The sequence below is a fragment of the Pogona vitticeps genome, chromosome 3 (assembly GCF_051106095.1).
Source record: "Pogona vitticeps strain Pit_001003342236 chromosome 3, PviZW2.1, whole genome shotgun sequence".
Classification (NCBI taxonomy): Eukaryota; Metazoa; Chordata; class Lepidosauria; order Squamata; family Agamidae; genus Pogona; species Pogona vitticeps.
The window spans coordinates 9,727,979-9,753,969 of NC_135785.1; the positions used below are offsets into that span (position 1 = coordinate 9,727,979).

Consider the following 25,991-nt stretch of genomic DNA (forward strand, 5'->3'; position numbering starts at 1 on the left):
CTTACTAGACAGAACATACTGTATTTTTTCCATGTATAAGACTATACTTTTGTCTAAAATCTTTAGACAAAAAATTGAGGGTTGTCTTATACAGGGAAGTTGAGGAGAGAACAAAAACAAGTGAAGGGGAAAGCAGGGATCAAAGTGATCTTGCAGGGCTTTGATCCCTGCTTTCCCCTCCACTTGCTAAGCCGTAGCAAAAGGAAAGCAGGGATCAAAGCGCTGCAGGATATCTTTGATCCCTGCTTTCCCCTCTGCTTGCTAAATCCCATGGGGTTTAGCAAAACGAAGAGGGGAAAAGATCAAATCCCTTGGATGTATAAGGGAGAAAGGGATCAAAACGATCATGCAATCACAGGATTGCTTTGATCCCTTTCCCCCTCCTTTTGCTACGCCCTGTGGGGCTTAGCACGAAGGGAGAAAGCAGGGATCAAAGTGATCCTGTAGCGCTTTGATCCCTTTCCCTCTACACTTGCTAAGCCCCACTTAGATTTCTTAATTTTGGGCTAGAAAAATAGGGGGGCGTCTTATACATGGGGGCATCTTATACATGGAAAAATACGGTGCTTTCTGCCTGTTGAAACACTCAGGGTTGCGAGCTATCCAACTGAAGGTGGCAGATACGTCATCTCTCCAGTTCCTTCCTTTACTTCTTCTGTCTGTGCACAGAGGCTACGCAGGGCTCACTTAACCTGCAATTAATTCTCCGACAATAAAGAGGCCAAGCTGGTTAAAAGTCCAATGTTTTAATCAATAAATATAATTTCCATAAATTTCTGTAGAACAAATTACTGACATAGCAATACAAGTAAGCACACTATATTAAACTCTGATGCCACAGAGCATCTAAAAATGATGGCAGGATGGCCACGGTGCCTGCAGTCAAGATTTTGGGGTGCCAATTATTGCTGTGACTTCCCAGTTGGCAATGATTCCTTAATGTCTACCTCTCACTAGTCTGAGACGTAGCCAGCTCTGAGGGAGTGTGTTGTTGTTCCTTGCAAGAGCACCAGCCTGGGTTCCTTCCAAAACTGGAGAGCAGCACACCCGATCTGGCTTTTGTCCCGGACAGAGATGCAAGATGGCTCCTTCATGAAGCGAAGGGCAGAAACAATCCGCAGGACCATACATCAAACATGTTATATGACACAGTCTTTGGTATATTAGAGATCATGTCTTTCCTCTCAGAAACTCTTGGTTCAAAAATAAAATATTTCACGGATTCTTAAAAAAGGTGTTTGTACATCTTCTCTCACATAGGTTAAAAAAAGAGGGGGGGCACTTCTCCCAGGCAATAATGATTCACTTGAAAAAAACTTGAGTACAAATAATTATTACTATTGATTCAGTTGGATTTTCTTGAAATCCAAATTTGCCCCTAATCCAGATAATGAATGGTAAATCTCACTGAAATAAAGGTTGGTTGCAAAACGGTATACTTGTTTACTCAGGAGTAAATCCCACTAGCTTCAACGGAGATTGCTTTTACAGGTGCTGAATTAAAAGCCTTAACTAGGATTCACTGCCTCTGGACTAGGGCCAGAAGGAATTTATAAATAATTTGCTGTACACTTCCACAACATCTTACTGGGTACCTCTGTGTACATTTTAGCAACAGATCATTTATGCTGTATTATTTATCTGTTGTTCTCGTGGCAATAAGTATGAAACAGTTGACAAGCAGAAATGTAACATTCTTAAAGCAATGGCAATTTCTAATTTACTGGTTGTGTTATCCCACTGCAGTCTTTTCTATACAACACACCCTCTAATGTAAAACCACATTTAAAGGCTTCAAGGTACACAACCTTCTCTCCTTTTCCAGCAGACTGTATTTACACTGCAGATACCTATTACTGTAGACATGATTTCTCCTCAGGAAACCCTGCAAGTTCTTGCTTTTATGAGGGCTGGTAATAGAGAATTCTTAGTACTTCTGTGACTACCCACAAGGTTGCTATTGGGGCCGTGACAGTTTTCAGCTGCAGCTTCATCACAACCGTAATATGTGGTACAGCTTAAGACCCTTGCCTCATCCAGTACTGTCCTTTTGACACTGAATGGTAGCAGCATTTGGAAATTTCCACCAGAGGATTTCCCCCCAACCTTTCTTGGAGATGGCAGAAACTTTAGTATTTAGTAGCCAAAATTACCCACAAAGATCCACACTGACCTGATCAATGGGCAATGGGAAGATTCTGTATAAACACAGGCTGAGTCATGGCCTTCAGCATCAGAGGCAAGATATGGCCTGTGCACACTCTAAGCCTCAAATGTGCAAGCAAACATGTGCACCAAGCCAAGATTCAGATGTCAATAGTGCCCTCGGAATTCACACTCTTCTCTCAAGAGAAGAAGCCACCGAAATAACAGCAAACACTGAAATAAACAAGTGAGCATGCTGATGAGTCCAAGGAAGGAAGCTAAATATTGAAAAGGGGGAACAAACAATACAGGAGAGCATATGAAAAAAGGCTAAGCCTTGTCGGCTTCAACAGAACAGATAAAAATCTGAGGGAGTTGCCCCTTTCTGGTATAATTCTATTTTATGAAGATTACCCTAAAGTAGGAAATAATGAGGTTGTTTTCATGGGTTTCTACCGGATACCTGAGCAACTACCGTATTTATGAACTCAGTAAACCAATGGGCTGGGGTTGTCTGAGATCATCTTAACCACACTTGAGGACTGCATTTCACAGAAAACAAAGATGGAGAAGAGTTTAAGAAAAACAACCTACAAAAGACCAGACTTCACTGACCATTAAAAATTAAACTCAGAAAACTCAACCAGGCCAGAAATTCCATCAGCTACCTTCTTTTGGCTGGCTATGAAGTAGTGGTGTGCGAATTTGTATTTTTATTTATTTATTTATTTATTTATTGGACTTATATACCGCCCCATAGCGCTACAAGCACTCTCCGGGCGGTTTACAATTTTTTAATTATACAGGCTACACATTGCCCCCCCCCCCCAGCAAGCTGGGTACTCATTTTACCGACCTCGGAAGGATGGAAGGCTGAGTCAACCTTGAGCTGGCTACCTGGGATTTGAACCCCAGGTCGTGAGCACAGTTTTAGCTGCAGTACAGCGTTTTAACCACTGCGCCACGAGACTCTTTTTGGAGCACAACTCCTAGAATGCTCTAGGCATTGGCCACTGGGAAGGGGAATACTGGGAGTTATAGTCCAAAAACCACACATCTGCAAATCTCTGCTGTAGTGCTTTCCAAACTTGGCCCCCCAAATGTTTATGGACTACAACTCCCAGAAATCCTAGCCAAGTCAGCTAGTGTTAAAGGTTTCTGGGAGTTTAGTTTGAGAACATCTGGGAACCCAAGGCTGGGAACCACTACTCTGTTGTAAACATTTTAGCACTACAAAATGGAGCTTTCATTTGATGTGCTTCTCTTGTTACAAAACACCCCTTGCACCAAGAATTTGGAAATAATTCTGAAAGCATCTTATATCTCGCCCTCAATACATCATTTAAATTCAGTTAAATGTAAATATTAAAATCTGTCGAGCGATTTTAAGGTAAACCAGAATTGCCCTGACATTCTTTTTCCAACTGGGTACCTTGTATGGTCTTTAGCAACAAACAATGGATGGAACCCAAATAAATCTATAGGTAGGTAGAAGGCTATCACCAGAAGCCCTATTCAAGGGAGTTGAATAGAGAGACTTTAGCCCTACCTTGCCAGTCAGTATCTCCACATGAAGGAGGACAACCCAGAGGAGACCATCTGCTTATAGGGGCAGCTTCTCCTTGTGACTGGGGACCTTCATCTTGCGGAACTCCCAACCTCATGGAGTAATTACATGCATAACAGTTTTCCTCCCCAACTGATCCTGTCCCCAAGGAAACAACAACAGAGAAGGCTATAAATCTCTCCCCCCCCACCTCTTGCTTTCACTTATTTGAATGCCTGAATTCAGCTTAAGAAGCAATGGGAATGAAGCTACGCACAAGAAGTAACAGATCATTGAGTATTTGAGTGCAGCTGCTACTTCTTCTGGACGTTTTGCATAATGATGGTGGCTGAATCTAAGGACAGATGAAGTCAGAATTTTCCTCCACCAACAATTCTGCATTCTAGAGGAGAGCCATGGACCTTCATGTGTGGAACAATGTGTAAAATTGGAACCAGTTTGGTAGCTCAATGAAAGCAACGGGACCTAACCTAAATCCAATCGTTAATCCCCACTGCAGTTGCCCTACTGAATCAATGGAATTTACGGTTCTAGTCTAATTTGGACTAACAAATAGATTTAGGCCAAAGTCCTGTTAATTTCCATGAGTCTTCAATAACTCAGTTATGTAGTTCTTCTGAAGTGCATATCCTATACTTGTTAAGAAGGACAAGGTCTGACTATGGAAAGTTGCTGGACGAAAACGGCTTTTTCCTTTCTGAGTAAATTTGCCAAGAAGGCTGAATCTGTTGGAAGTCAAATTTGCAGGAGGAATCTCCGAAGTTTGTTAGCAATTCTAAAAATACAGGAGCCAGTATCCTGTCACTCATCAGAAAACCGCAACAGTTCCACCAGTAGAATGTTTCATCCCAACCCTGCTGGTGCTGATCTCTAATTTGTAGTAATGCAAGCCAAAGACCTTCACGGATTGCTGCCTTGTCGTGGTGAAGTGGCTGGAGTAATTCAGAGAAGCTAAGGGCTATGCCGTGCAGGGACACCCAAGACGGACAGGTCATAGTGGAGAGTTTTGACTAAACGCAATCCAACTGAAGCAGGAACTGGCAAGCCACTTCAGTATCTTCACCAAGAAAACTCCATGGGCAGAAAAAAAGGCTAAAAGATATGACGCTGGAAGATGAGCCCCTCAGGTTGGAAGGCGTTCAACATGCTACTGAGGAAGAGCGGAGGACAAGTAGTTCCAGAGCTAATGAAGTGGTTGGGCCAAAGCTGAAAGGATGCTCAGCTGCGGACACGCCTGGAAGTGAAAGGAAAGTCCGATACTGGAAAATAATAGAAAAGCAACATTTTGTGCAAAGATAGACACGATAAAGGACAAAAATGGTAGGGACTTAACAGAAGCAGAAGACATCAAGAAGACGTGGCATGAATACACAGAGGGATTATACCAGAAAGATCTGGATGTCCCGGACAACCCAGACAATGTAGTTGCTGACCTTGAGCCAGACATCCTGGAGAGTGAAGTCAAGTGGGCCTTAGAAAGCCTCGCGAACAACAAGGCCAGTGGAGGTGATGGCATTCCAATTGAACTATTTAAAATCTTAAAAGATGATGCTGTTAAGGTGCTACATTCAATATGCCAGCAAGTTTGGAAAACTCAATATTGGCCAGAGGACTGGAAAAAAATCAGTCTACATCCCAATCCCAAAGAAGGGCAGTGCCAAAGAATGCTCCAACTACTGTACAACTGCACTCATTTCACACGCTAGCAAGGTTATGCTCAAAATCCTCCAAGGTAGGCTTCAGCAGTAGGTGGACCGAGAACTCCCAGAAGTACAAGCGGGATTTCGAAGAGGAACTAGAGACCAAATTGCTAACATGTGCTGGATTATGGAGAAAGCCAGAGAATTCCAGAAAAACATCTACTTCTGCTTCATTGACTACGCAAAAGCCTTTGACTGTGTGGACCACAGCAAACTATGGCAGGTTCTTAAAGAAATAAAAGTGCCTGACTACCTTATCTATCTCCTGAGAAATCTGTATGTGGGACAGGAAGCAACAGTTAGAACTGGTCATGGAACAATGGATTGGTTCAAAATTGGGAAAGGAATACGACAAGGTTGTATATTGTCTCCCTCCTTATTTAACTTATATGCAGAACACATCATGTGAAAGGCTGGACTGGAGGAATCCCAAGCCGGAATTAAGATTGCCGGGAGAAATATCAACAACCTCCGATATGCAGATGATACCACTCTGATGGCAGAAAGTGAGGAGGAACCTCTTAATGAGGGTGAAAGAGGAGAGTGCAAAAAAAAAAAAAAAAAAAGGTCTGAAGCTCAACTAAGATCATGGCCACTGGTCCCATCACCTCCTGGCGAATAGAAGGGGAAGATATGGAGGCAGTGACAGATTTTACTTTCTTGGGTTCCATGATCACTGCAGATGGTGACAGCAGCCACGAAATTAAAAGATACCTGCTTCTTGGGAGGAAAGCGATGACAAACCTTGACAGCATCTTAAAAAGCAGAGACATCACCTTGCCGACAAAGGTCCACATAGTCAAAGCTATGGTTTTTCCAGTACTGATGTCTGGAAGTGAGTGCTGGACCATAAAGAAAGCTGACCGCCGAAGAATTGATGCTTTTGAATTGTGGTGCTGAAGGAGACTTTTGAGAGTCCCCTGGACTGCAAGGAGAACAAACCTATCCATTCTAAAGGAAATCAACTCTGAGTGCTCAAACTGGAGGCTCCAATACTTTGGCTATCTCATGAGAAATCTCTCTGGAAAAGCCCCTGATGTTGGGCAAGTGTGAAGGCAAGAGGAGAAGGGGACGACAGAGGATGAGATGGTTGGATAGTGACATTGAAGCTACGAATATGACTTTGACTCAACTTCGGGAAGCAGTGGAAGACAGAAGGGCCTGGCGTGCTCTGGTCCATGGGGTCACAAAGAATCAGACACGACTTAACAACTAAACAACAACAAGACAGAGATGGCACCGTTGCTTTAAATGGGTGTTTTGCACACACACACAAGGTTACTGGATTCCCCCTGATGCAAATGACAAGGAAGGACGACCTGCTTTCAAAACACTGTTCCACAGCATGTTTGCTGCAAACAGGATACCATCCATCAGGTTTAAGTCAAAAACACTGCTCAGCAGGAAGGGAGAAGCAGGGCCATCGTCCAAAATCAGTGTGTGATATTTAGAACAGCCGGGCCAAAATAAGAAGAGGGTTGCCACAAACCTGGGCGTATTTCAGTAGACTGGGGCTGAAATAAAGAAGACTGAGCCACCTGGAACCAGTCCGTGTAAGTGCCCACAGACATAAAAACACTGCCCCTTATTCAGATGACAACATACAAGTTATGTAAGGGAGGCAACAGTAGATAATGCTTGTTTGACATCGAGTTCAAGTACTGAAGTGATTTTTAGGGCTTATTCTGCATCTGAGAAAGTGGACTGATGGAAACGCAAGACACTTTCCTTTTCTTGAGTTTCCTCAACAGTTACTGTCCAGTAACTAACTGGATCTGTCCATACTGGCTGTTTGGGGTGAATTGGGCTACAAAGGGTCTGTTGAGGTTGTATGGGGGGGGAAGGAGTGATGGGCCATTTGGAGCACTCCTCCTGTTGGAAGAGCAAATGACATCTTGTGGCCTGGATCAGCTTTCATTTAAGTGCTTCCCCCTGATCATCTGTGGAGGATCAAGGAAAGTTAAATTATTTATTTATTTATTTATTTATTTATTTATTTATTTATTTATTTATTTATTTATTTATTTATTTATTTTTATTATTATTATTATTATTATTATTTTTATTATTATTATTATTATTATTATTATTATTATTATTATTATTATTATTATTATTATTACGTTACTTTTCTCTCCCTCTGTCAGTGCTGTTCCAATTTTTCCCTTCCCGCCTCTCTGTTGCCCTTCCCACAATGGCAGAGGCTGCTATCTCTCCAGTCTAAAGAAGGAACATGCCAAAAAGAATACATGCTGTACTGATGGTTCCAAAAGGTGTGTGACAGCTCTTAAAGGGGAAGGATGCTCATTTTAAGTAGATACACTTGTGGACAATATTTTCCCCACTTCAGACTGCACCCCCAGCGATCCATATACCATATCTATATGCCAGTGTGGACAGGCCCATTGGCTCAGTAGTGTTACATAGGATTAATTTTACCTCCAATTCCTACATTCTTGGTTCTTTTTGCTATGCAGACTAGAACAAAACCAAAATACACAAGTTACCAAAATACACAAAGATTATTCTTTTCTTAAAAACGAAATTACAAAAGTATTATTTGTGATCCAGTAGAAAAAAGATTTGCTCCAATTCCATTTGACTCAAGTCCTGTTGATCATGCAAAGACAGAATGGTACAATGAAATAAAAATATTTTGTTTTCTTTCTTTCTTTTCAGATAAAAAATTATACCTGGCTTGGGCAGTTGGATTCTTATATTCCTCCTGAATTTGTTTAAATGCATGCTTCTTCTGTACCCTTACACACACTGAGGAGGGGAGGAAAGAGAGGGGGAAGAAATGGGAAGTTTAAAAAAACACAACACAAAAGTCAGTTCATCTTCAGATAAGAATTGTGTGCATCTGTGGACAAAAATGTGTAAATCTTCACTCTTCAAATGAAAAGACAAAAAAGATATAGTATTGTACTGTACAAGTTTTAATAAATGCTTGGAGCTGTTTTTTTTAAAAGCCAATGCCTTTTCTAACAAGATTGCTTGCAAAGCAGCGACAATATATAGATGAACTAGTAATTTATGATGTTACAAGGAATGGACAACTTTGAAGAAGGACATTTGAAGACAGGGTGGTGATGGTAAGTGCAAATGAAGCCAAAGTAGTCATCTGATTACAACTAGCACAATCCACTGTGAATCTCCCTCTTGCAAACTTTAGGCAAACAGGATCTGTCCTGCAATGCTCTGGTATATCTGGAGTGTTACTCACCTATCCTGAGTTACTTTCTTAACTTATGCAGCAAAACAAACAAACTTGTGAAAAAGAAAACTTGGGAGACCTCCCTACACGTGATACAATTTGCAAGTGTATGTGGCCCAACCCAGAGGACTACACAAATGGCCAGGGCCCTTTTATTAATCTCAATGAGAGAGAAGACTCATTGGAGGAATGGCTGAAAAGTAAGTCAACACTAATGCCCATTCCCTTGAGTTAAAGGCTCTTCTCTAATTGAGACTAAAAACAGAATACCGGCCAAGGTGTTCCATGTACAACTTCTGAGTCCTGATTGTCTCAACTGTAGAGGCAGCCACATACACTCAACAAACCTTTGGAGGACATGGTATGGGGGATGAGGATACAGGATTTCCAAAGCAGACATTACAAGGGCAAGCAATCTGACATCACACCAATAATGTCTGGTAAAAGATGTGCAATGCACTCCATTTCCCATTCTCTCCAAACAGCAGCTAGTGAAATGGGAGATGCAGAGGGAAAGTTGAATGCCATGGTGTTGGTGCATGTTATCGTTCAACAGAGGTTGTAAGATGACGTGGGGATAGTTTTGTTACACGTCTGGTGTCAGAAATGGAAAAGGTTACTTCTTTGGACCACAGCATTCAGGATACCTGGCCATGGTGGCTGGGTATTTTAGGAATTTCTGGGTCATTTGCCACCCTCTGGCACAAAAGCAGACTTCGACTCAAAATGAGTAGAAAAAGATGGTGGCGGTGGAGCAAGTCATGCACACACACATGTTCATTGCATTTAGACTACATTTTACAATATAGCCACTGTTGTGCAGTTAGTTACACAAATGGAATAGCATTTGGAAGTGCACCGCTGTTAAGAAATCTCCATAGACATTAGCTGTATACTGTGTTGTGTGACTTGACCCCAAAACGATAATGCTTACAGAATTTTTTTAAACTTATGGCCATTCATATCCAAAAGGTATATTGTATAACCACACAGCAGGATCTCAGCCAATATATTGTGCAGCCCCATAAAGCTTCAATTGATATTAACAATGCAGAACATGGCCATGACTTTTGCAGCCTCTGCAAAAACTTAAGGCAAAACATAATCTTTTAAGTGCTCTCATGAGCAGTATAGTATTGCTGAATAAATAAATATTGAAGGGGAAAAAACTCAGCAACAGATATGAATCAAACATGCCCTTTTCAAATAAAGTATATGGGATTATACTTTATTTGTTATGGCTTCTTTGTGATTTTCCATGTTTAGAACCTTTCAGGATTAGCAAATAAAATACATGAAGAGGGTTAATTTCCATTGTTTAAAAATATGAGAGCTATCAATTCCATAATATCTCATAATATCTTGATTATCTTCACAAGTTAGGGGTATTTGGGAGCAGTTGCACCCTCCCTGCTTTGAAGGATTTTACTGTATTGTCCTTCAATTTGACCATGGAAAACCAAGAGTATCCACTGGAACAATGTTAATAAGCTTCAATAAATAGCCTTTCCAAAACAAGACTAAAAAAGTCAAGAACTTCAAACAGAAGACAATCCTTATTTGAGTACAACCACTTGGTTGCAATATCAGAGTGACATCCAAAAGGAATGCCACCAATTTCACCCAAGCTGTTGGTATGGGACCCAGAAGAAAGAATAACCTTCAATTCTTCTTTTAATCAGCTGGGAGACGCTAAGACAGTTCAGTAGAGCAAAGTTCCTTATGTGACTCTGCAGGGTCAGCAGATTTTTTTAAAACAGGGAAATGGACTCAACCCACTTTTAACCTATTGTCAGAATATACACATGAATTTCCATCGAGAAAAGTCTCAACATGTAACTGAGTCCATTGTGGACAGCGTCAAGATGCTTCGGTCGTTGGTATGGAAGGGTTCCGTAGAGCTCCATGATCTAAAGTAATAATAAGAGATAAGTTTGCTGACCAGAAAGGTGAAGATTAAAGATTTTTTGAAAAAAAAAATCTAAACCAAAACTTCAAAAATAAAAGCAAAATAGGGTTGACCACCCCCAATGCTGTGCACTTCCTGACACACACGGTTTAATCTGGAACATAATCCAACTTGGAAGCAAACATACAAATATAGGGAGATGATTTCCAACTGAGGCGCGGAATAATTCCTGTGTGGCTTTGTGTAAATGTTAGGAATGCCCACCTTGCCGGACAGCTACAATATGGGTAAAGGGCTCTTTTAGATGAATGAAACTTGTTTTATGTTGTACCTGTTACCCACAATCACATATGGGCAGATGTGTCTCTGTTCCGAGTGGGAAAACTTATCACATACAGTAGACATAGTCCATAGAGCATTTTCCTGTCATAGGAATAAACAGCAAAAGCTCTGCATTCATGGTTAATTAGGCATACTGAAGATAATGGATTGTGCTGGGTGTATTTTAAGAGAATGGTGTAAATCAGAATGACTATTGGAAAGCTTGACAAAGTAAATATATGGATCCAAAACTTAGAATAAGTAGTAATGTAAATATTTGTATCTTCTGTCCATCTGAAATCTGCTGAGCAAAGTATCAAAATGACCCAACATTAAAAGTTTTGAGTGACTGATGGAATGAGAAAATTTTGATGAAAGACAGACGAGTAACATATTACAGAAGTTAGAAAAGCCATACACCAATATTCTCTTTTACAGTCAATGGAAACTTAGGATTCCTTCTCAGAAATTGTAGTTGAGATTAGCAGAGAAGTACCACATTTCCCCTTGTGCTCCAAGCATTTAAACACCCTTAAATAAACAGAAGTGCTCCCATCCAGAATGGTATCAGGCATTGATTTAATACTACATTTCTCATATCTGACAGAATATTAAGAGCTGGTAACATATGAGTGCTCACATAATTTCCCCAAAAAAGTCTTTTAAATCTCACACAATACACCTGCAGCACTGACACTGGTGCCAGTCAAAAGACTTAATGGATGCTGGATGTGAATCTCTGCCTTTCATAAGCCCTGGGTCTATTTGTACTACAGTCAGGGTTGGCCATGATGGGACACACAGAATGGTGGAGATTCAGGACTAGCTGGTGTTCCATCGCTAAAGTAAGGGCACTGGATTTACACTGCCAATCACAAGATGATTGGTAGTGAGCTTTCAAAGTTTGGCCTATGAGAAATACCGTATTTTTCGCTCTATAAGACGCACCTTTCCATAAGACGCACCAATTTTTTAGGAGAAAACAGGAAAATATAATCTGTTTTCTTCGCTCCATAAGACGCACAGACTTTCCACCCCCCTGTTTTGTGGGGAAATAGTGCGTCTTATGGTGCGAAAAATACGGTATTTCGTTTGGGCAACATACCTAACTGCTGGGAAGTACACCTCAAAATTCTTAGTTCCTACCCAGGGTCCTAAAGAATTATTATGGCTACACAGTCATTTTGGGGAATGAATACTCAAGCCTCATACAGTCCCATCTCTCACACATCATAACGGCCCGGCCAACAGCAGTGCTGGGTACCATAAAGCCAGTATATTCCTGAAGCTAAGTGTATGCAGGCAGGTTTTCCTTTAAATGACTGACTGACCATCGGGATTTTAAAAAGGGATTGTGTTTTTAATACTGCTCTTTTTAATAATTTTTAATATGGTACAGCAATTGTTTAATGCTTTTTTAAAATATTGCAATATTTTCTTAGTTTAGCTTTTAACTTTGTTTCCTTTAATACTGTAAGCCAACTTGCATTCCTTTAGGAGAGAAGTGGCATATAAATATTTTTTTAAAAATAAAGAGTAATAAATAATAATATTTGTTGTGTTACCGAAATACCTTGCTGATTAATAAAAGTATCCAGAGATTTTCATTATTCTGTCTCATTCTAGCAGATGATCCACACTGAAGCTAAACTTCAGCAGAATGGATGGCAGTAAGCCAGGATCTATATTTCCATTTGCTTAACGAAACGAGTGGAGAAGATACTAGATAAACTGTATGATTCTGTCACATATGAGATTTAATCACACCATGATAGAGAAACATTTGCAAAACGTGCCAGAAGAAAAAGCAACAATCACTAGACTCTTTATTTAAAATTCAGCACAAAGCATATTGCACCTACCTGGAACAACTATGCACAGCCAGAAACATGTGTACCCAGATCATTTTAGAAGTATTTTTAAAAATGCTACAAAGCAGGATATAATTCTGACAATTGGTTACCCTCCAGGGTGACTGAGAAACAGAATCCATGCCAGAAATATATGGATTAGGATTAGGGCCTAGCCTTCTGGGGTTGGGGTCACCAGAGCAGATTTAGCTCTCAAACCCGCCAAATGCATCTATTTATACTCCACCCAACACCACTGAAATTCAGTGGCAAATCATGTTGCAGTATTTGGGTAGCAAACTGATACAAGCCCTTTAAAAAAAAAAGTAGGGAATTAGTCTGTCAAGGACTTTTTTTAACCTCCTGCTGAAATTTAACAGCAAAAAAACACTGGAAAAATGTCTTTAAAGCTAGCACTTCTTGTTCATTCTAATGGATTTTTATTGGTTTGAGGTTGAACGTTATCGGTGTACTATTGAGGGCTAAAAGACCTGTGTGTGTGTGTGAGTGTGAGTGTGTGTGAGAGAGAGAGAGAGAGAGAGAGAGAGAAGCTGGCGGGGGGAGCCAAATGCTCCAGTATGTTGTATATCTGCCCCCACAAAGTTAGGAGGCAGATATACAACATATCATCTATCCTAAATGGTAGGGTTTTGGGGGGGGGGAGGTTAAAAGAATAATCCAGAGGCAAAAATACTCTTACACAGCAAACAATGTAGTAAGAAGAAAAAAATTAATGCCAGATCAATCAAAAGCTCCTCCTGTTTTAAAAATGTCTAATAAAACGTTTATTTTATACATCATGCCTGCTTTCTATACAAAGCAATATTGGTTATTATTTTTTTAAAAAATCCGTTTTATAACAATTCCCATTTTATGGAATGATGGCATTTAACAAAAACTGGAGCGGGAACGATAGACACGGGGCTAACACTTTTGTTAAGAAACAAAACAATTAACAGAAAAGGAACATAAGGGAAAAGTCAGTACTGGAAAATACAATCAAAAACTGGCAGCACAATTTACCCAATGATTAAAAAAAAAAAGATCATGTGAAAGATATCACAGCCTTTAACCTGATCACAGCCCTTGGTAAAAAAAAGATTCATGCTTCTGCTGAAAGCGGTCCCTGCGGATGGAATCCGAATGCCTTACGTTGTTTCTCACAACATGCAGATACTTCTACCAACCCAGCCCTCGCTACCCTCTACCTGACTGGTTCGCTCTGGCGTTTTCAGGCGAGCAGAAGGCTGTCTTTTCTGTGATAACAGGTTGCAAAAATGTCTTCCCAGCAGATGCTCTAAAAGATCCTTTGATGATGTTCTTAAAAGGACGATAAACAGAACTTTCCCAGGTTGGCTTTGAACCGTAGCAGGCTGTGATATCATTCAGAAGCATTAAAGATACAGTACAAACTCCAAAAGCTGATTTTCTATCCCTTAAATATCTTCCTGTACTTGTCACTGTTCTGTTTATTCTGCTATAACTGCAAGTATGAAACGGCCAATTCTTTCTGGAGCTGGGGAACCCCTAATCTTCCGGAGGTTGCTGGGCGCTATTCCCATCAGCTCCTAGCTGCGTGGCTCTTGCTGGAAGAACATGGGAATAGCCATTCATTAACAGCTGGTGGTGCAGGGTTTCTCCGGATCATGGCTATTATAGAAATGTGCAGATTAATTTTGCACATTTGTAAATGGCACAGTATTGAAAGAAAGTCTGAATTCTAAAAACAAAGAAAAATAAAAATCACCCATAATTCTGGGAGGTTATGGATTTCTACAGAAGTTCTTATTATGAACTAAATATATAATTTCTTTCTAATCCATATGGGTTTTTAAAAAATCACTTTCCAAGCTGCCAATGAAGAGCAAAAGGTCACTCAAAAGAAAACCTTCTGACCTTTCCTTTTGCAGATGAAAGATATTTCAGGGGAGAAAATACAGCCTTTGGAGAACTACACTGAGCAGTGGCCACATGACTATCAGACAGACATATGTTGAACCAACAAAAGGACAGACCCCTTGATTTCACAAATAGATTTCTGATTTGCATAGCCAAAACAGTGAAATCAGGAGAGTTTAAAAAGAGGACGTTAACAAGATTTTAAGGGAAAGGACATACTAAGCAGGAGGAAAGACTACATTGATCTACGCACATAAGAAAGAACGCAAAGTGAAGTGTCACAGGGCACACACAAAGCTGTGTGTAACCAAAAGATCGCCTGTTCACTGGCACTCATCTAGAATGTGTGCTGGCAGTACAAAGAACAGAGCATTGTTTGTGACATGTATGTTAGAGCTGTTTAGGCACACAGCAACTGCTGGACAAGAAAAAATGTTGTTAAGTAAAAAAAAAAAAGCAACACGTTTTTGAAGCAAAATAATAATACTAGTGCTAATACAAAGACATCTCCCTTCTCACCCTTCGCCCCTTTCAAAAGCACAAATACTGATCTTTTTTAAAAGACCTAACAGAGTGCTTGCGCGCAGGGCTTCCTGCCTGTTGCTAGACGTCTACCACTGCTGGCTCATCGTTTTCCAGTTTATAGGAGAACCGTCTGCAGCAAAGGCAATTGAGAGAAATTCCACACCTGGTGACGCGAGTCGGGCTGCATCTTCCCATTATTCGCTCCAACATTCTTCTAAGAGGTGCGCATGCTGTTTCCCCATCTGAGAAGCAACACATGGAGTCCAAGCAGTTGATACTGCCGCTTGTTTCAATAAGCTAGGAAAGAGGGGAAGCAAGGGAAATAAGGAGGGGAAGGAATTAAATCACCAGATTTACACACACACACACACATATGCACACACACAATAGCTCACAAATATACATACATTTAAGAAGCAATGCAAATCTCTGAAGCGTGAATACAGGACATTTTGCTCACAGATCATGAAAATTATGCAGATTACAGAGGTGGTGATAATGGGCACAACCTGGCTACCTTATCATTTAAGCCCTGTCCTTTAAACCCATGGCCCCCAACCTTGGGCCTCCAGATGTTCTTGGACTGCAACTCCCAGAAACCTTCACCACCACCTCTGCTGGCCAGGATTTCTGGGAGTTGAAGTCCAAGAACATCTGGAGGCCCAAGGTTGGGGGCCACTGCTTTAAACAGTATCCTGTTTAAACACCAAGAATTTCAACCTGTCATCCTATTTACAAATCCTCATTACTCCTCGGACAGATTCCCAATTCACCATGGGGGCAGGAGGGAATTATTGCTATGGCAGCCTCAAAGATAAAAAAATTCTACAAGGGAACCGAGGAAGCATTTTTGTACAGGTTCCACAGGGACTGCTTGCCAACATTCCTATCTACCAGAACAGCAAAACCCGCTTTCAGTGAGAATCTAAACAAGTGCTACCCATTCTCTGTTGTAGTGGCAAGATGTCAATTTGAGAAGCATAGCCTCAGCACCCTTCTAGTTATGCTAAAATAGTGTTGTCTGACTCACTGCAGCAAATTTCCAATATGCAAGGGGAGACCTATGATCCACACACACAGAGAAAGCATTTTTAGAGGCTGTTGGCATGCCCGCTGTCTTCCAGTGCCACAAAATCTATTTATGACAGTGCTAGGACACTACCAGCACATCAAAAGGGGTGCTCATGCAAAATAACAGCTAATGGTGCGTCAATCCTCCTATATGTGACTGCTCTACAGGGGCAAAAACTGGCACAAGAGTGACAAGTATGTGAAGAAATAAGTGAACCATTTCATCTTGCACGAGGTGGCTCTAATGAAATCTAGTATGACAGGTTGAGAAATCTAGTAGGACTGTCTGATTAAGCAAACAAAGTAGGTCAAGGAAAACTATTATTTCTGGATCTGGAAAGAAAGAGAGATTAGCAACAGCCAACACCATCAAGGACAAACAAAGATCGGTCAGGCATTCAAGCTGAAATGAATGGAAAAGGGGTATGTGTCTCATCAATTAGTATGAATCTGACTAGTAAAAAGAAAGGCATTAAGAATTTAGAAAGTAAACAAAAATAAGTGATTCCCCACATGCTTGAGTATATTAGCTGAAACCCATTTGTAAAGGAATTTGGCTGAATTTAACATGTGCTTGACTACATTGTAGATGCAGCAGAAATTCCCTTTATTCTTAACAGAGGAAACATCTACTGGATTTGTTTGACCCACATCAGCAACAAACACCCTGGTTCATTAGCAACCCTGTTTATTACTGTTAATTAGCACTGGCAGTGGTTCACACACTGGCAATAACTTGTCCTTTGTCTAGATAATTCAGGTGTAGTCCCAGACACTATGGAAGAAACAACATAAAAGTGTGGGTGGGCTGAGTATTAATACAATTACTTCCCAAGGAGGAGTACTTAAACAGTTCTGCAAGCAACTGTATTCTGGCAGAGGACCGAAGGAAGCCATTCTACTCAGCACTGTGTGGTCAAGGACATCAGATAATTTGGTTTGTTTTCTTTTTAAAATAAGGGCATGGAGGTCTCAAAACGGCTTAGAAATCTTGGGTTTCCCAGTTCTAAGTCTGCCCTAAGTGCATTTTGTGTTTCTGTAGAGATCAGAGATTTCTGAAGCACCGTCAATCCCGGTTGAATGGAAAGTAGAGGCAGGATGAGTGCATGCAACATGCACAAGGTAGAGTTTTATTTTAACAGCTTCAGTTCTCTAGGAAATTAGGGTTCCCTTTCTGCCTCTTACAAGGATGTTGATCACCCTTCTTTCAAACCTTCTTGTATTTAGAATGTACATGCTCACAATTTTATGTATTTGTGCTAAAACTGCATTCCAGCTGTGACTATGAGCAGGAGGGCCAGTGGCCAAATTTCACCCCCACTGCAACCTGGTGGGCTATAGGCATGGCCGCTATTGTCAGGAATACATTGCTTTTTAAACATAAGGAGCATACATCCTGTTTTAATTGTGTGTCCAGAACATACAGTATGTCTTAATGTAGAGATGTGAATTCAATAAGAGTGAAAAGTGTTTTGGGGGGCTACAAAATCAGGCCCCCTCCACACCCTCGTGTAAAGCTCATACCTGTATGTTGCTCAGCTTTTTTATAGACCCTTGAACCTCTCAGGAATTTTCTGCAAGGTGGGTTAAAAGGAAAAACCAACTCTGCAAAAACATGGTTTTGTGTGGCAATAAGAAATATGAGGATCTCCAGAAAGCTACTGCATGTGGGCACTGCCACATGTAACTGTTTTCATAAGGCATCTGTATGTATTTTGAAACATATGTCTTATAAGTATGCATACAAAAAGTTGAGTGGGGACAAACTCATTAGCTAGTTCAAACAGCAGAATCTGGAGTGCTGGTAAAGCCACATGAATACTTAAAGAGGTACAGTACTTTCCAACTGCCTCACTTCTATAAAATGAAAACTTAGCAAGATTAAACAGTTGAATTCAAAGTTCCATGGGCAGAGAGAAAGAATCAATAGCCTTTCTGCCACTGCTGATGTGAGCATCTAATATTGTAATTTAGGTCTTTCACTCCCATAATCCTTCATTACTGGACACCTGTTCTAAAGATCAAAGGCCTAGAGTCCAATTTGTGGTGGGCCTGGTTTGGGAACCCCATGGATGGCACAAAAAGAGTGTAAGCTGGCTGCAAGAAGACCTCTGACCCTGAAGACCTTTGACCCTGAAGACCTTTGACCAGAATACTATTGTCAATTAATACTACGGTAGCCTGCTGAGAAAAATCTTATGCCTAGGAAGCAAATTGCTGCTCATGAAGGAGGTGCTGGTAATGTTCTGGGGCATGAGTGATTGTATGATTAGACACACACCTAGGACTATCACCAGCATGTTGTTAATGGGGTGTGCGTGTGGAACTTGATGCTTCAATGTGATTTCCTTCTGCAAGGAAATTGGCCATAGAATCCTGACTAGCATAAAGCTGATGGTTAGACAAAACAACCATGAAATGAGAATTCCCACACAAAACAGGGCCAGGTGAAGATCCTGATCTAAGGTAATGTGAGGCTAGCAGCCTTTTTGAGAAACTACAAGTTATAAGGCAAAAGTAGATATTTCTCAAAAGAGAACTATGCTTTACAAACAAGACAAAACCAAAGACTGTTACAGGCTGAGATCTTCAATGTTTACATGAAGGTCCTTAGTGCATGTGAGCGGACTATTCATATGAATGTCATAGGATCCATTGGTTTTCTAAGGATGATGTTTTCTGGTTCACCTGCATGTGAGATCATGCTGCTGAATTACTGAAGTAAAGCACACCTTCTTGGGGAAACGCTCCCTGGTTAAGAAACTCTCTCTTTAAACCTGGTTTTCACCACTGAAGAAGCCAGTTGTTAGGAATGCCATCGCTCTGCAACGTGCCTTTCGCCTGGTTTTATAAGTTAAAACTAAGCTTCTGTAAAGTCAGATTGCATTCAGCCAATGGGACCCATCCCTTAAGGAATAACTCCTGAAGTGGTGGTTCTAACTGTTCCGCAAACCGATGCCATTGCTATGATTCTGTTCCTGTGGTGTATGAAGCACTGCATAAGACACATTTTATCGCTGGATGGAGAATTTTTATTAGCAGTACTTCAATGGAGGGAGCATGGAATGAAACCACAATTCTGAAGGCAGGGTCTAGTTTTGGAGCTTTTACTCAACCGGACTTTCAGCGAGGAGAGACTGCTCTCCAGATTTCAGTGGCCTCTGTAGCTTTAATTTCTTGTACCGACTTGTCTCAGGACTTTGGAGGGACTCAAACATTCTGTAGTATCGTTCGCGGTAGCTAAAATGCTATATGAAGAAAAGCAAACCAGATAGCCCTAAGGAGGCAAATTCTCCAAGCATTCAGATTCTTGCTGGTTCTCATTTAGGAAGGTGTGGGGGGGGGAGATTGGGGGACAGATTTCTGTCCTCAGCACAAAAGCATATCTGTAGGAATTCTGGCACACAACAAGCTACACATTCTGAAAGCCGGAAGAAGGGCACATGGAACAACATTTGGAACAACTCCAGATGTTGTTTGACTGAAGCTGTCACGAGGCCTCACCATTGTCCGTTTTGGCTAAAAGCTGATGGATGCTGTAGTCCAACAACATCAAGAGGGCCCCACGTTCTCCACTTGTGACATGACAAATGACATACTTCCCTGTTTCTCACCGGACAAGATACTTTGCTGACAATATGCAGTTTGCAACGGATGGGAGGGCCTCAGCGTATTGGAACTGAAGCACCAAATTAAATTTATGTGACAATGTTAAGTGATCAGGTTTGTTAGCAGGGGGAAAATAATCTGAAGCATGCCAACATGTGAAAATATGTGGTAGTGAAAAGTGCAGGACAAGGGGGCACCAGAGATGGATCCATGATGACGCAGACAAGATATATAGAGCTCAAATACTACCTAAGGTACAGAGGCACTCTTGCTGCCTAAGACCATCAGTTAGGAGTTGTCTACCGTCCTCCCCTGTGTGCCCGCTCTTAGCAAAACCACATGCTGAGCTGATTGACTCCCTTTCCTCTTCCATCTAAAAAAAGGACAGAAAAAGCAACATACCTTATAAACCACGCTGCCCCTCTTTCAAAAGGTAGACAGCAATCCCCAAAGAACACCAAGTCATTTTCCCCGTGTAATGCCTTTGATGCTACTGTACACATATGCTTACCTACTAAGTGAAGCTTCATTATTGGAGAAAACAGGATTGAGAGAGAAAACATGTGTAACTAAGCAATGCGTTCAAGGATTTGGCTGGAGAGACATCCATGCGTGTTGCAGCCAGTGTAGGGATACTATCTGCAAACCAGGTGGTCTGCTTGCCCATAGTGTTTTACTCCACGAGGGACCAAATGTGGTGTCACACAGGTATTCATTTTATTTAAGACCAGGAAAGGCATAGGACTAGTTCTCTTATGCAGTCTCCAGAGCAAAAGGCAACCTGCACTGATCTAGAGGAAGCAAGATACAGTCTAAAGACTGAGGCTGGCAAAGTCTGGCCCTACAGAGATTTTTAGACTTAAACTCCCAGTATGACTCACCACTGGATGGGGCTAATGGGAATCAAAGTCTACCAGCATCTGAAGGCTGCACTTTGTCCACACTGGCCTAGATTGCATCTGCTCCATCAGCTGCACTAGAACCAGAAACTTTGGATAGTTTTGCTGATCAAATGTTGCTGAAGCATAAGATTTACAAGCAAAAGCATTCCTTGTTACTCTGCAACAAGTCCTGGCTGTTTGAAATTAATCTACCAGATTCCTTTCCATTTAACAAAGTTATCACAAAGAGTCATTGTTCTACTGTCACTTGCCTTACATCTGCCCTATGTGAGTTTGCACAGAACTGTAGACAAAAAGATGTACTGGATTTAGCTCCGGCCATGATTTCATAGTGGTCCTTTGTTATATGCTTCAAAATTGGATATATTCTCAAGAAGTACTGAAATATTTACTTCTGAGAGATGCAGTAGAAAAACTCATTCACAAAACTAAATGGGGCTCATTTTCTTACTTTCCAATGAAAATTCAAGAAATATACTTTATGAAGTAGAAAACAAACTTCAGGTGGTAAACAAAATTTTAAAAAATGACCACATCTTGTTAAGTTTTAGAAGGAGAAGCTGAATTCCTAAAGCTATGTCTTAACACTTTTGCAATGAATTTCATGAAAATACGGACAGCTCAGTGGTTTAGGTCTCTGGCTGCACAGCCAGAGTTGGGAGTTTGATTCTCCACTGGGCCTCCTTGACCGGGGCTGGACTTGATGATCCATAGGTTCCCTTCCAGCTCTGCAGTTCTAAGATTTATAAGATATATAACAGCTCCCTTATTTCAAAACTATATAGTCCTTAACTAATTACCTTGCTTAGTATTGCTTTGGAATGGCATGTTGCTGCCTGCCTGACTTCACAATATTAGAGGTGAAAGTCCTATAAAAATAAGGTCACTGACGTTAGATGTTTCCCAAGATTTCTGTTTCCCAAAGCAGAATGATTTGACAGATTTAAGAAGCTCCGTAAGAATGATTTCATATTCATTAATACCAAAATACCTTTCAGGATCTAAAAAAAACCCCAAGATACTCATGAGGCTCATAATTTTTCATTACCCATTTGCAACAGGTCTTTGCTCTTGATAACATGCCATACTACCTTATGGAGCTTTTCAAAGGAATGTTGCTGATGCAACTAGAAAATAACATCTATTTTTTCAGAAAGAAAACAGTAATCAATTAGTAAGCTCATAAATGTAGGCATAGATCTATTAGGTCTACACAGTAAATAATCTATGGATGTCCAAGAAAGGTTAGAAGAGTTAACTGCTGCAGATGTTGAGAATATAAATATTAGCATTAAGCAGCATACTTCAAATTTACAGAACAATAAAATTAGCACTCTTGTTTTAATTCTTGCAAATTTTGAAATAACAATACATTTGAGCTTCAGATTCTATAGTGTCTTTATTATTAACATAGATCTGTAGTAGGCTTCTCCAGTTCTTTAGATAGAAGATTTGAATTCCTGGAAGGTTGAAACTTCACATGTAATATATTTACTCAGATGCAAAATCCACTAGAGAGCCAATGTGATGTAGAGGAAAGAGTGATAGATGAGGTCTCATGAGACCTGGATCTGAATCTCTGCTTAGCCATGCAAACTCACCAGAGGGTGGTGGGCAAAGGCAAAACCATTCCTTAAATATCTCACTTAAAAAAAAAACCCTATTAGGGTTGATGTAAGCCAGATGCAGCTTGAGAGCATGTAATAATACACAAACGTAGTAAGAATTCAAATGGGACTTGCTATTAAGTATAGAGAGGACCACAAATCGTTAAAGTCTCATAAGCTCATAAATTGTTTTTCACGTGAAATAAATCAAAATGTAACCAATCATTTCAGCAAAAGATATTATGCCTTTTATATCTTTATTACTACGTGTATCTATTTGTTGCGTATTAATATGTCAAATTGCTGATTTTGTTGTTGCATGTAATTTGATCTCCTGGCTGTTTTGTTTGTACAGAGGAGTGCCTGTTCACTACAGGGCAGTATAAAAATGGAAGTAAATAAATAAATATTTGTATTTGTATCTGGCTTTTAGAAACAACATTTAAAATTATTATAGCTAGAACTGCTCTCCCAGGACCACTAAGTAAGATGAGAGGATCCTTCCTGCTTGGCATAGGAGTAGTGCGTTGCCAGGCAAGGAAGAATGGACATTCTTTTGAATAGGGTTTTCAAGAAGCAGGAGTCTGGTAAAGCAAGGCTGTAAGCTGCAGCTACCCCATGCATCCAATCCTTAGGGCATTTTCAAATGAAACCACAATATACACAGGCAATCTTCCTTGGGCCTTTATGGTAAGTAGTAATTAACATTTAACAAAGGCAAGGGAGAAAGCCAGGAAATTCTGATGTTTATCAGTAAGCCAGAAGAACCAGTTTTGGCATATGGCCCAATGACATCACGGTTTCCATCTTTTATTGCCTTACCAAGGCATATGCCAGGAAGCATCCACCATGACACTGAGTTCTTCTTCAGACATTTCTCGTAAATCTTCATTTCATTTGAAAGTGTTACAACACAATTGTCTTTACTGTTGTTGTAACTCAAAGACTGTTGCCTTGACAAAGGATTCAGAAACGCTTATAGATTTAAGAACAGATGTAGCACGTAAGTGGAGATGCAAGGACCCGATTACCTCCAAATGATTATCTAACTGAAATCTGGAAAACAGCAAAATGCTGATCACCTTTTCCAGTACAGATATTTTTCACTGCATTGGTGAAATACTATGATTTCAGGTTTTTTAATACAGTGCCAAAATCCTCCTGTGAAATCATGCAAATGGTGCAGCTTCTAGAGGCATACTGCCACAAGTTAAAGAAATCACCAGACTTATTAGCTGCACAAGTTACACAACTTAGTATATAACTGATAATGTTCAGTGATTCACTGATTTATCTTACAGCAATTCACCTCTAAAATTCCTCTGTGCCAGCATAACTAGGTAAAAGGATTTCATTTACTGTCAGTAATAATGGTGGTATTAGGTTTCTGTTCTGGACTTGCTTTGGAAATATCTGAGCTTATTACTAAAATGAGGGAAAGGAAGATGAGGTTCAGTCCTTCAGCTAGAGCACTTGGTGATTTTGAGTTTTTCTGGTATATGGCAGCCTTTCCATCACACTTCACCAGTGTCAATATATTCACGATAAAAAACACTGATTTAGAAACCATGGGAACTGAACAATTATTTTGTGCTTTGGTTATATACAAGACATGTATCTGCCCCAATAAAAACTGGAATACATGTACTTTCCCCATGACCATATACAATTTCAGTTCTAAATTTGTTTGCTTTAATATTCCAATTATTGAGTCAATAGCAGAGACACTAACAGACACTGCAAGTTAATTCTTATGTTTTATTGAGATGGCATCCAACAGACTGGGACATATGCTGTGACAAGCCAAGATTTGATCTGCATGGCCTGTCTGCATCCTACTGCATACCACTTCAATTTTTCTTGTGCTGTCATTCATAAGTGCTTCAGTTGTACAATATTTGGTTTAATAAGCACAAATATGCATGACCCTTATGCCCTCATGCTTTGATTTATTGCCGTCCCTTTTCTGCACACTACAGTTCAACATCTCCTGAGTTAATTAACCACTGTTTCCTCTTAATTATGAATCAGGTACCTGGGCTTATCAGACATGTGATTTACACAGAGGTGATTTACAGTAATGTATCCACTGTTTCCCAACATAATGGCAAATTGTTGTTATTTAGCTGCTGAAGTGTTAAATTGTAGAATGCTAATAAAGGGGAAGGGGTGACATAAAGACACATGGAGAGATGGCTTGTACATATCTTGGCTTATCAAGCCAAGCAATTCATGTTTCTGATCATTAACTCAAATTTGGGTTTGGGATGCCAGGTTTAAGCTTTAGAGATGAACTACCTTACATACAGTTCAAGAACACTGCCTGAGGCAGAGAATCGGATCTTTCATCTTTAGTTTGGTGCCCATTTTCCTCTTTTTTACTCTCTTAAGTCACATCTTCATGCAGTTTTACATTTAGAAGTGTGTTTCAGCTGCTAAAGCATTCTTCTGGCTGAATGGCATATGCATTCATCACGTCCATTTACAGCCCCAAGAACCCTCTGCTTACAAAAAACACATCGGTCATATGCTCACAGGCAGAGGAAATTATAAAGCTGCATAAATGTGTATATAAACACAACACACAAAGCAAGACAAAGAAGTTCTTCCCCGACAATTAAAAGTTTTTTTAAAAGTCAATTTAACAAAAGGGGTCAACAAAATACAATTTCTTTTGCTGTGGCTGTTACGGTCCGACATGCAGGAAGCATTGTTTACATCATGGATGGTTGAGTTAAGCAGAAGCACTGGGGCCATGCTAACCAGGGGTTTCCCCCTCTTTTAGTTATCTTGCATAGCAGAAGAAGGAGTAAACTTAAGTTCTGTACTCTGATCATCATGCTCCCACCTTCTCCCTCATCCCACCCATAAAACAACTGAATACATGCTGGGAGTGGCCTGCAAACATAGAGCGAAGCTAGAAGGGGAAGCGAGAAAGGTACGAACTTGCGCGGCTGCCTTTTTTTAGTTCAGTCTAGCATCCATGCCTCTTTCCCTTTTCTCTCTCTCTCAGTGCTGGTTAGCTCGCCTTCAGCATGCACAAAATTGGATGAAGAACTGCCCCTCCTACTCTACCTAATTCTGCTCAGCTGACTCGGTGCCCTGGACAATGGCTGCAGTGCGATGCATTCCTCACTTAAAGCAACTCTGCTGGAGTACATCTATAAGTAGATAAAGAAGGGATGGAACACACAAATCAGTGAGAAGTCATTTTTTTGTTTCAAAGAGGCAGACATAGGACAGGATCTTTATAGACAAACATCTTCAAAATGCAGGGATACATTTATTATGCAGAGCGTACAAGCGCAGGGACACTGGTTTTGGATGGTAAACATTGTGCCTAAGCCAGTATAAGTGTAACAAAGGCAGAGGCCACATTTTGTTCACAGGCCAGTAAGTTATCTATTGTAGTGAATCAACACACAACTACGTCAGTTATGGGCAACATGCCATGAACATGTAGAATCTGGCCGTCCGAATCACAATTTTAAAAAGTTGCAGCAAAACAGTGTTCCTATACACAGCAGTGTCAGTTTCTAACACTCAGTCTTTGCTGTCACATTCTGCACCCTTTTCCACATCCAGGCACTGGAGTTGCAGAAGGACAAACAGGCCAAAAGTTTAATTGGCCACTCATTTATAATACTGTCCTTTGTAATCTTTGGTCAG

At 40.5% G+C, this 25,991-nt stretch overlaps 1 protein-coding gene across 27 annotated transcripts in view; it reads right to left on the bottom strand.

The window, feature by feature from the left end:
- Nucleotides 1-730: 730 nt before the first annotated feature.
- Nucleotides 731-25,991, bottom strand: part of ATP11B (ATPase phospholipid transporting 11B (putative)) — a 109,001-nt gene continuing 83,740 nt past the window's right edge. For 3 of the 27 annotated variants that reach the window (XM_072996239.2, XM_072996237.2, XM_072996245.2), the window contains one exon: nt 13,471-15,430. In XM_072996239.2, the coding sequence (XP_072852340.1) occupies nt 15,212-15,430 (219 nt within the window). In that variant the 3' untranslated portion in view covers nt 13,471-15,211. Of the gene's footprint in view, nt 2,380-7,915; nt 8,182-8,333; nt 10,540-13,470; nt 15,431-20,062; nt 20,187-24,935; nt 25,484-25,991 lie in introns of those variants that run through there. The other 24 variants (XR_013543263.1, XR_013543260.1, XR_013543257.1 and 21 more) reach the window with 16 other exon arrangements.